At 40.6% G+C, this 12245-nt stretch overlaps 1 protein-coding gene across 3 annotated transcripts in view; it reads left to right on the forward strand.

The window, feature by feature from the left end:
* The window catches only part of MELK (maternal embryonic leucine zipper kinase), a 97650-nt gene that overhangs the window by 47992 nt on the left and 37413 nt on the right, over positions 1–12245 (forward strand). For all 3 annotated transcript variants that reach the window (XM_017543184.1, XM_037743695.1, XM_017543187.1), the window contains 2 exons: positions 3261–3329; positions 6138–6236. In XM_017543184.1, coding sequence (XP_017398673.1) covers positions 3261–3329; positions 6138–6236 — 168 coding nt within the window. The remainder of the gene's footprint in view (positions 1–3260; positions 3330–6137; positions 6237–12245) is intronic.

Below are 12245 nucleotides of genomic sequence, written 5' to 3' on the forward strand. Positions count from 1 at the left end.
TTATTAACGCAGGCCTCCATTACAACTGTCCCAGCACTGATTGAGTAGCTAGATGATACATTAAAAGCTGATTGAGCCTGTGACCTTATACAAAGGCTGGAATGTAACTAAGAGCCCACCAAGAGTTTTGTCTAGGCTTTGCCTGGGCCTTGAAGCATGACAAGATAATGAAGGAATTCTTAGCAGGACCCTTTTAGGATTAAGCAAATTTTATTGGGGGTCTGAAGAAATTCTCCAGGCCTCCACAAACAAGTTCATTGGGGTCTAAAGGAACTCCCCAAACCTTTGTGATTTAGCAGGATACAAGATAAGAGTAATCACCCTGGCATCTAGACCCATTTAGATTAAGTAAACTTACTGAGGCTTCAGAAGGTCTTGAGGACTCAGACCTTAGTTATAGCTTAAAAGAAGTTAATCACTTAGGTTTTTAGACAAATGCACACTTACACATAGACATATAGCTTACAAGGTATATAAGCTCTGAAAAACTTTGTAATTTTGAGTTGGTCTGGTGATAATTTCCACGCCTTTTCCCTGTGGCCAATTACAGAAATAAAACCTCTCTTCTTCCGGGCCACAAGAAATAGCAGCCTGACAGTTTGATCCCGGAACACAAGGGAGACAAGGACAAGCACAAGTGTGCGGGCACACACACACACACACACACACACACACACACACACCCCTACTGTAAATGAATGCAGCTAGAAGGATGGAGGCAGGTAGGTGAGGAAGCCATTGACTAGCACCAGCATTGGGGTTTTCTGTTCTTATGAACCGTCTAGGATATAATTCTTATATAATCATTTCACCTTAAAGGTGAGAGGGAAAATAGACAGGTGTGGATCAGTCAGAGTCCTAAGATGTATGGCAGGCTGGCTTTCAGTTACGTTAAAGAAGTAATCAAAGTCCCAGAGAAGCATTGTTAATCAATCAATCTAAAAAGAAAGGGTCAAAAACCAACCTCTCTGATGAGAGTAGACAGACTGACTTGCGAGTGTTCCCTAGGAAGAACAGTAGCTTTCATTTTACAAATTACTTTAACATTACTACATTTAGACCGGGCGTGGTGGCTCATGCCTATAATCCCAGCACTTTGGGAGGCTGAGGCGGGTGGATCACCTGAGGTTGGGAGTTCAAGACCAACCTGACCAACATGGAGAAACCCTGTCTCTACTAAAAATACAAAATTAGCTGGGCATAGTGGTGCATGGCTGTAATCCCAGCTACTCAGGAGGCTGAGGCAGGAGAATCGCTTGAACCTGGGAGACAGAGGTTGTGGTGAGCCGAGATCATGCCATTGCAGTCCAGCCTGGACAACAAGAGCGAAACTCTGACTCAGAAAAAAAAATTAATGTTATTACATTTTTCATTCCCTTTATCTAAAGCACGCAATATTACCCAAAGAGCCCATTCTTATTTACACCTTGCCAGGGCACCTTACCACTTGGCAGAGGCAGAAACTGACAAGGTTTTTTTTTGTTTTGTTTTGTTTTTGAGACTGAATTTCATTCTTGTTGCCCAGGATAGAGTGCAGTGGCGCAGTCTTGGCTCACTGCAACCACCGCCTCTCAGGTTCAAGTGATTCTCCTGCCTCAGCCTCCCAAGTAGGTGGGATTACAGACATGCACCACCATGGTTGGTTATTTTTTTGTATTTAGTAGAGATGGGGTTTCACCATGTTGGTCAGGCTGGTCTCAAACTCCTGACCTTGGCCTTCCAAAGTGCTGGGATTCGGCATGAGCCACTGTGCCCGCCTCAGAGTTTGTTTTTGAATTGTAGCAATGAAGCTTTGAATTTACTTCTCCCTACCAAGCCTCATCTGCAGCCAACTAGACCCCAACCTGAAGGCTCACTGCTGTCTGGGATCCATGCCTATCCCTGGGAAGGATGGGTTTTAGATGCTCTAGCCAACTCTCTGGGATTCAGCAGTAGTAAGTGACAGTTGCCTATGACCTTTGGAAAAGGTTTTTTTTTTTTTTCTCAATTTGTTGTTAACTTTGTTAGTGATGTTTTGTTGTACAGAAATACCACGTTTTAATTTTGTCATATATTAGTCTTTATAGTTGTTAGCTTTGCTGTCATGTCTAGAAAGATTCTAAAAATAATCACATGCTTTCTTTAAGAACTGTTATGGTTTTGTATTTTCTTTTAATCTGGGTAGAATTAATTTTGGTATGTTCTATGAATTACAGGTTAATCAATTTTTCTCAAATAATTAACCTGTTATCTTAGCATCATTAAACAATGTGATTTCTGCTGTGAGAAACTCTGGTATTGCGTCCTCTGAATTTCGAAAGACGATGTTGTGGCAGGTTTGTAAGAGGTATTCTATCATGTGTTAATATTTAGCAAGTCCCTGATCTTGGATTGATGACTTGGTGACCATAATTTCTGAGTATACTAGGTTGTATACATTTGCCTCCTGAGTCTCTTCTAGTCCTAAAAAAAGTATTTACTTTAGAAAGTGGCTTTCACCAGTTTCCCTCAAAGTTTGTGAATTCTGCTTTGTGGAGGACCTGTTTTTAACCATAGCCTATGTCCTATCACCAAATATGCTTTTCTGCTGCTTCATTTTGTCAACTGATAATTGCTCTGAGATTGTAAACTAATACTTGTTTTGGCAGTACAAAAATGGACTACAGTGTGTACTTGCTGTCCATTTAATACTACAGATTACAAAGCCGTATAACATTTATGTTTGCTACTGTTATATTCTTTGTGCTCTAGCCCTTCTCTGATATGTGGATAATTTAGAGGTAATGATAGTATTTAATATGCTTGATTTTGTTCTTTAAGGCAAGAAATTTCTTTTTTTTTTTTTGAGACGGAGTGTCGTCTGTCACCTAGGCTGGAGTGCAGTGGTGCCATCTTGGCTCACTGCAACCTGCACCTCCCAGGTTCAAGCAAGTCTACTGCCTCAGCCTCCAGAGTAGCTAGGATTACAGGCGCCCGCCACCACGCCTGGCTAATTTTTGTATTTGTAGTAGAGACAGGGTTTCACCATATTTTCCAGGCTGGTCTTGAACTCCTGATCTCAGGTGATCCGCCTGCCTTGGCCTCTCAAAGTACTGGGATTATAGGCATGAGCCACTGTGCCCAGTCAACAAATTGGTTTTTTTTAGCTATTAATGTTTACCAAGTATTATAGTTGGGTGAAGTCTTCAAGCTTAGAAGTAAACCTCCAGCATGTTATTACCTTAGGAATTTGTGTCAAGGCTGACTGAACTTAAATCTCTTAAATGTTTTGTTTTTTGTAGAGAGGAAAATACAGTGTTCCCAAGTGGCTCTCTCCCAGTAGTATTCTGCTGCTTCAACAAATGCTGCAGGTAAACTTTCTTTTTAAATAAAGAAGTCTATTGTAATTGTTTGATTCAACTTTTAAGATATCTGTGCTGCTACTACATTTACCATTAACTTAAAAAAAATCCCACTCACATCTACCTTGAAAATATCCTTTATTAGGTCCTTTCTTAATTATGTTGTAAAACCAATTTATTTTAGACACCTACCATATGTCTTAGCTGATACGGCTTTTCTTACCTTTTCTTGAGCATTGTCTGTTTTTTCTAACTAGCCCTTTCTCTACTCTCTTTTATTCCCAAATCTTTTTTTGAGACAGAGTCTCACTCCTTCGAAGACCCAGGCTGGAGTGCAGTAGGGTGATCTTGGCTCACTGCAACCTTTGCCTTCTGGGTTCAAGTACTTCTGCTTTCCGAGTAGGTGGGATTATAGGAGTGAGCCGCCATGCTGGCTATGTTTTTTATTCAAACAATTGTCTTGCCTCTGCCTCCTAAGTAGCTGGGATTATAGGCGTGAACCACCATGCCCGGCTAATTTTTGTATTTTTAGTAGAGATGGAGTTTTGCCATGTTAGCCAGGCTAGTCTTGAACTCCTGATCTCAAGTTATGTGCCTGCCTCAGCCTCACAAAGTGCTGGGATTATAGGTGTGAGTCACCATACCCAATTTATTTTGGACACCTACCATATGTCTTAGCTGATATGTCTTTTTTTTTGAGACGAAGTCTCCCTCTGTCACCCAGGCTGGAGTGCAGTGGTGTGATCTTGGCTCACTGCAACCTCTGCCTCCCAGTTTCAAATGATCCTCCTGCCTCAGCCTCCTGAGTAGCTGGTACTACAGGCGTGTGCCACCATGCCTGGCTAGTTTTTGTATTTTTAGTAGAGACAGGGTTTCACCATGTTGGCCAGGCTGGTCTCAAACTCCTGACCTCAAGTTTTCTGCCTGCCTTAGCCTCCCAAAGTGCTGGGAGTACAGGTGTGAGCCACTGGCCTCCTTTTTTCTTTCTTTCTTTTTTTTTTTTTTTGAGACAGAGTTTTGCTCTGTTGCACAGGCTGAAGTCCAATGGCATGATACTGGTTCACTGCAGCCTTCATCTCCTGGGTTCTCGAGTTCAAGTGATTCTTGTGCCTCGGCCACCTGAGTAGCTGGGATTACAAGTGTGTGCCACCACGCCCAGCTGGTTTTTGTATTTTTAGTAGAGATGGGATTTCACCGTGTTGCCCAGGCTGGTCTTGAACTCCTGACCTTAGGTGATCCACTAACTTGGCCTCCCAAAATACTGGGATTACAGGTGTGAGCCACTGCGCCCAGCCTGGCCTCTCAAAAAAATTTTTTTTATAGACAGGGTCTCACTCTGTCGCCCAGGCTGGAGTTACGATCTTGGCTCACTACAGCTTCGAACCCCAGGCTCAAGTGATCCTTCTACCTGAGCCTCCTAAGTAGCGGGTACCACTGGTGCACACCACCACACCTGACTAATTTCCTGTATTTTTTCTTTAGTTTTTTTTTTTTTTTTGGTTGTTTTTAAATTATTTATCATTTTATTCCTTACTTTCAGAAAACTGTGTATTTTTTGTAAAGATGGGTTTTTGCTGTGTTGCTCAGGCTGGTTTTGAACTCCTGAGCTCAAGTGATCTGCCTGCCTCAGCCTCCCAAAGTGCTGAGATTACAGGTATGAGCCACCGCATCTCACCTATTCCCAACTCTTGCACATTAAATACATTAGTAGATACTGAATAAATGCTTGCATGAGTGGACATACTATTGAATGGGCCCTGTGATCTAGTTCAGTGGTTCTTAAATTTCAGCAGGTATCAAAATTACCCCATGGGCTTGTTAAAACACAGATTGCTTGACTCCAGCCCCAGAGTGTATGATTCAGTAGATCTGGGGCAAGACCGAAATTTTGCATTTCTAACAAGCTCCCAGAAGATGCTGATGCTGCTGGTCTTGGGACCACACTTTGAAACCCACAGATTTAGTGGAATGAGCCTCTGCGGGTGAAAAATAGGAGTGAAGTCTAGGTAAGCACTCTAACAATCAATCAAAGTATCACCTAATCTTACCTATAAAATGGGGGTTCTGAGCCTGGCCTCACTGCTATGTAGTGTTATGAGGACAAAATCAGATTGATAGGAAACACTTTGAAAATATGAGTATCTTATTAGTGCAATTTTTTTTTTCATTATATATTCAGAATATCTTCTGGTTTTTTTCATCTATTAAGTCATCTCCTTCTTTTATTCAAAATTTACCTCAGGCTCACTCACCTTAAGTAGGACCAGACCACCCAATCTCCATAATGAGATTGAAAACGCCTACACTTTCTTCTGGACTCCAAAGAAAACCTTAATCTTTGTTGATTAATTTTTCTCTCCTTACATTTGAAAATTACAGATGGAAAGGTGTGCCTTTCCACTTGTTCTGTGTGATTGTAAGCTCATCGGAGGTAGAGATTGCATATTCAGTATGAATGCCCTGCATTGTGGCTGCTTGAATGTTAAATTGGTGAATATTTCCCATGAATAGGTTTTCCAGCAAAAGACTATTACATCATACAATAGATTGACTGAACTTCATGAATAATGTCCATACCAATGAAATTCATGTTTGTTAAACATTTATCTTCCAAGCCTGTGTTGGTTGCTATAGTTTTCTCGCCTCTATTGGCTTCTTTAAAGAATTTATTCCAAAACCATTTTAAGGTCTTTGACAGCATTTTTGTGATGATAAAGTTTACATCTGTTCCAATGCGTTTTGAGTTCTCAGGAGGAAAGGTGTTCTACGTTCTCTATTTGAAATGTTAATCTCTAGCTACTTTTTAATGGCCACTAGGTGGACCCAAAGAAACGGATTTCTATGAAAAATCTATTGAACCATCCCTGGATCATGCAAGATTACAACTATCCTGTTGAGTGGCAAAGCAAGAATCCTGTAAGTAAAATGAAATCTAGTAAAAAAAATTTTTTTTAAACTTTGTATGGTCTTTGGGTAAATTCAGAACCTACAATGATGTGGTCTAAATATACAAGAAAATATATTTTGTAGACTTATTAATCAGATTGGTGTTTGGAAGATTTGTAAACTAATGGACCGTGGTTCCTTAACCCCACCTGCAAATAGAGAATTACCTGGGACCTTAAAACCACCCCAGAACACTTAATGGGAGTTTTTAAAAGCTCCCAGGTGTTTCTCTTGTTTAGTCAGTCACGGGGCTCTGGGAATCTTGGACAAGTTACTTAACTTTGCAGAACCTATTTATTCATCTGTAAAAAGTAGGTTAAACCAGTTTTACTTCCCAGAGACGAGGGTACAGTAGTTCTCCAACTTTTTAGTTTGAGGACCCCTTTATACTCTTAATGTTTATTTATTAAAAAATGACAATAAACCTATTACATAACAACACATTTTTTATGAAGAATAACCATTTACAAAATAAATTTAGAGAAAAGAACGGGGTTGTTTTACATCTTGGCAAATTTCTTTAGTCTAGCTTAATAGAAGACACCTGTATAGTCACCTGCTTCTGTGTTTGGTCTGTTTTGATACGTTGTTTTGATTGAAGCCTAGGAATAAAATGCAGATATGTAGTAGGAAAAGGGAGAAGAATTTTAATAGCCTTTTTAGACAGTTTCTGATATTCCATTAAAACTTGAAAAATGGTAGTTTCTTAAAGGGTAATTCCATGTGGAATCTGAAGTCAATGAAATTTTGCACTTTATTCCATAAAATCCATTGGTCTGTCCAATGGATCTTTCCCCCACATAACATGATGCATTGGTTATTTGGAAAACACTGGTTCACTGAGTTATGCAAATCTTTCAAATGTTAACACATTTCATTATTCACTGTTAAATCACATTCCTTAGAATCACCACTGATCTCAGTAGAAAAGTCCTTAACTATTGGAAAGCACTCAAGATCATGGCGGCAGATAAAAGTTTTCTAAAATTCTAATTTTTGCTTGAAAGCTCAAATTCTATCATTAACAAGCATGTCAGCTATTTTCCTTGAACTGACAAGTTCTCTTGATTCATTTTTGAGGAAATGTCTGCTAAACATTTAAGTCTAAATAACCATAGTTTGTCAGTGTTCTTTGCAGTCAAAATGGTGTTCTTTGAAAACAATGGCTAATTAGGCCAGACTGGGTAGCTCACACCTGTAATCCCAGTACTTTGGGAGGCTGAAGCAGGCGGATCACTTGAGGTCAGGAGTTCTAGACCAGCCTGGCCAACATGGTAAAACCCTGTCTCTACTAAAAATACAAAAAATTAACTGGCATGATGGTGCATACCTGTAATTTCAGGTACTCGGAAGGCTGAGGCAGGAGATTTGCTTCAACCCAGCAGGGCAGAGGTCACAGTGAGCCAAGATTGCACGACTGCACTCCAGCCTTGGGTGACAGAATGAGACTCTGTCTTGAAACAAAAAGAAAAAAATGGCTAATTGAGCTCATAATTTAGTCACATAGGTGCTTTTCCTTGAGATAGCTATCATACTTTGGTATGTAGAAGTGCATAATGCTACTTCCTGTTTAGTCACACAGAATATTAAAAACACGTACTCAGGGTAAAAATCTAATCAAATTAATGTCTTTTACTGGTTTATCAGGGAAATTTTTTCCCCCCAAGATGGAGTTTTACTCTTCTTGTCCAGGCTGGCGTGCAATGGTGGGATCCCGGCTCACTGCAACCTCTGCCTCCCGGGTTCAACTGATGCTCCTGCCTTAGCCTCCCAAGTAGCTGGGATTACAGGCACATGGTACTACACCTGGCTAATTTTCGCATTTTTAGTAGAGATGGGGTTTCGCCATGTTGGCCAGGCTGGTCTGGAACTCCTGACCTCAGGTGATCCGCCCACTTCGGCCTCCCAAAGTGCTGAGATTATAGGCATGAGCCACCATGCTTGGCTGCATCAAGGAAATTCTTAATTGAAGCTGACTTTTTTTTTGAACTATGGGTGTATGACAAATAATACAATATTTTAGTATAGTTTGATGCTGCTGTATTTGATTTGTACTAAGGTGCCAGCAATTTTATTTATTTATTTATTTATTTATTTATTTTAATTTTTAATTTTTTTGAGAGGGAATCTCACCATTATTGCCCAGGCTGAAGTGCAGTGGTGTGATCTCGGCTCACTGTAACCTCCGTCTCTCGGTTTTAAGCAATTCTTCTGCCTCAGCCTCCCGAGTAGCTGGGATTACTGGCACATGCCACAATGTCTGGCTAACTTTTGTATTTTTAGTAGAGGTGGGATTTCACCATGTTGATCAGGCTGGTCTTGAACTCCTGACCTCAGGTGATCTGCCTGCCTCAGCCTTCCATAATGCTGGGAGCCACCGTACCCAGCTGCCAGCAATTTTATTTATCACTGCTTTCGTACCATCCATACAAATGTCAACATTTTGAAAAACGAAAAATAAGCCAGGCATGGTGGCTCACGCCTGTGATCCCAGCACTTGGGGAGGCTGAGGCGGGCGAATCACAAGGTCAAGGGATCAAGACCATCCTGGCCAACATGGTGAAACCCTGTCTCTACTAAAAATACAAAAATTAGCTGGGCATGGTGGCATGTGCCTGTAGTCCCAGCTACACAGGAGGCTGAGGCAGGAGAATTGCTTGAACCCAGGAGGTGGAGGTTGCAGTGAGCCAAGATTGTGCCACTGCACTCGAGCCTGGTGCCTGGCACAGAGTGAGACTCTGTCTCAAAAAAAAATAATAAGAAGAAAAGAAAAATGAAAAATAATATTATTTAAAATTTTTTTTCTTTTTTTTTTTTTTTAAAAAAAAAGATGGGGTTTCACCATGATGGCCAGGCTGATCTGGAACTCCTGACCTCAGGTGATCCACCCACCTCGGCCTCCCAAAGTGCTAGGATTACAGGCGTGAGCCACCGTACCTGGCCAAAAAATAGTATTATTATAAAAATAGTTTGACCTTGGAGACCCTCAGGCATCTGCAGACTGTACTTACAGAACTGGTCTAATATGTGTATATGTAAAAAGCATAAACAACCCTAAGTGTTATTTAAGTTTAAGCAATCCTAAAAATATTATTTCTACATTGTTTTTTAAAAATGCTTTTTTTTTTTTTTTTGAGAGGGAGTCTCTGTTGCCCAGGCCAGAATGCAGTGGTGTAATCTCGGCTTACTGTAACCTCTGTCTCTCGGGTTCAAGTGATTCTCCTGCCTTAGCCTCCTGAGTACCTGGGACTACAGGCGCCTGCTACTGCGCCTGGCTAATTTTTGTGTTTTTTAGTAGAGATGGTGTTTCCTCATGTTGGCCAGGCTGGTCTTGAACTCCTGACTTCATGATCTGCCTGCCTCAGCCTCCCAAAGTGCTGGGATTACAGGCATGAGCCACTGAGCCTGGCCCAAAGAGAAGTATTTTAATAGGCTTTCCAGATAATTAGGGATATTCTCTGATACCTCACCAAAACTTTGCAATGGACTAGGACATTGTGCATGAATCGACAGAGTAGCTTAGAAGTGTGTCTCAGATATGCTATGGTGCAGTATTGGTACTTCTATGGGGTATTTGCTTTCTGGAATAATCATACCAGTGTAAATGCCCTTCCCAGTGGCCAGCTCATCCTGGAAAGATAGACTATACTTGCTTCAAGCCCCTTCTCACTATTCTGCCCACTGTTAATGGGCCATGTGGCCTGAACTGAAATCAATTCTGATTCTTCTATGATTGTCAACTCCTAAAACTTCTCTTATTCAAATTCCCCTGGCCCTACATGACATCTTTAATATCTATTCAGAAAATACAACATAATTCTAAAAGCAACCACACCAAGATCCTAAGAATAGCAGAATGTGCAAGTGTCTGAGCCGTGCAGCAGCAGAACCAGGAAAGCTGTGATGTGCCCCTCTCGAGGTGGAGAGATGGGTGGTGCAAATGCCTGTGTTCAGCCATTGGGGGTCATCATTTCTCCATGTGTGGAGGGCTTTCCACGTCTTGTCAGCCATGATTCTAATAGGATAGGATACATTACTGTTTGTGTTAGAAGAGATGCCAAAATGAAGAAAGTCTCTGCTTTCTACAACCTCAAGAGTCTTTTTTATTTAGGACACAGTATAAAGTAAAATATACATAGTTTTGAGTATTCCAAAAGAGTATACAGTTTCCCTTGCATCTTAATAATTGCTACTATTTATTGAGTATGTAGAGTAAAATAGTGTACTATTATAGAACGGGCTCTCTGTATATTATGTTGTGGTATAATATAGGCAGGACTCTTAGGATAGTACTTTTAAGAGTCAGGCACTATCCTATGGGCTTAATCTGTACACCAACCGTCTGAAGTAGGTACTATTATTGCCCCCTTTTGCAGATGAGGCAGCTGAGACACAGAATCATTAAGGGACTTGCTCAAGGTCAAACAACGAGTAATTGTAGAACCAGGATTTGAACCCACACCAAAGGGTTCTGGAATGGAATGGATCTGATAGGCTAGCTGATTCAAGCTCAGGGCCTACGTCCTGTATATTTGTAGCCTTTGTGGCAAGCATTGCTTATCTGGTCTCTGTTGAGCAGAGTGATGGAGAGATGGTATTGTGTTATGGTAGAAAAATGTGGGGCTAGGAATGAAAAATGCCAGTCTTAGGCAAATCACAGTAACTTTTCTGAGTCTTCATTTTATTACCTCTAATATGGGTATTCTAATGTCAATCTGTGCGTGTTTGGGTCACATTTTGCCATTTATAGAATACCTTTACATGGTATATCATTAATCTCTTTTGCCTGCCTTTCAGAGCTGTTACAGGATCAAGTGAATTATATACAGGAGAGGTATAATGGATTGTTGTTGCTTTTTGAAGGATTTGCTTTTCTGTTTCAGTATTGTGTTTCATCAAGAGTGAATTATTTAAAAAATTCAGATTTACTTGAATATTTAAGGTATAGATGCTATTCTATAACTCTATGCATGATCTCCTGCTGCCATTTTCATACATAGTTCTAGTACCCAAGTATTGTATCAAATAGAAGTTATAGTCAGTTCCATTTTCGGCCCTAGTGAACAGGAAATGTAGTAGGCACGGATAATCCAAAATAATTGGCTAGCTTTTGGTATGCATTTTTTGATGCATTTTTGTACTTAATTATTAAAACTTGAATTTGTTTTACTGAGAATTCAGAGTGCTTTAAGTGTTGATCCTCTTTGGAAAACACAGCTTGAGATGAATCATGTTTTTCAGACCTTTGGTATCTTTTCTACCCCACTCATTTCATTGTTTCTAGCTCAGGAGCCCAGCAAAGACGGTGGCACCCCCTTCTTCCATCTCCTCCCTTTCTCATACATATGCCTTATGGTAAAGGTATGGGAAGGAGGCTGTGGGAGAAAGAGATTCTTTTAGAGTTAAAAAATCTTTTGTAAACTTAAGATGATGGAGGGAACCTCAAAAATCTCTTTTCTTGTTTCAGTAGTGATGACATCAACAAGACAGGTATTAAAATGTCTAGGCTTCTGAGGTTGAGATCATCTTGAGGGGGAATCTGTAGTTCCAGGAGCAGCCACAGTCAAAGCAGCACAATGAAAACTTACTCTTAGCACTTTGGACTTTCACAGTACCCCTAGTATAAACTGTGGTCTCTACTTTGTAACCCATGAGGTTGTGCTTATACTAGTCAATAATGCAAGGCTTTCTTAGTCTGAGCTGCTGTGACAAAATACCATAAATTGGGTGGCTTAGAGAGAACAGAAATGTATTTCTCACAGTTCTGGACGTTGGGAAGTTCAAGATCAAGGTATCATAGAGCCCAGAGTTCTGGAGAGTAAAAATAAATAAAGAAAGAAAAAGGTTAAGGCACCAGCAGATTTGGTGTTTGATGAGGGCCCACTTTCTGGTTCATAGAAGGATTCTTTCTTGCGGTATCCTCACATGGTGGAATGGGACAGAGGGGAAAGGCCTCTGGGGCCTTTTTTTTTTTTTTTT

The sequence above is a fragment of the Cebus imitator genome, unplaced genomic scaffold (assembly GCF_001604975.1).
Source record: "Cebus imitator isolate Cc_AM_T3 unplaced genomic scaffold, Cebus_imitator-1.0 Scaffold149, whole genome shotgun sequence".
Taxonomy (NCBI): domain Eukaryota; kingdom Metazoa; phylum Chordata; class Mammalia; order Primates; family Cebidae; genus Cebus; species Cebus imitator.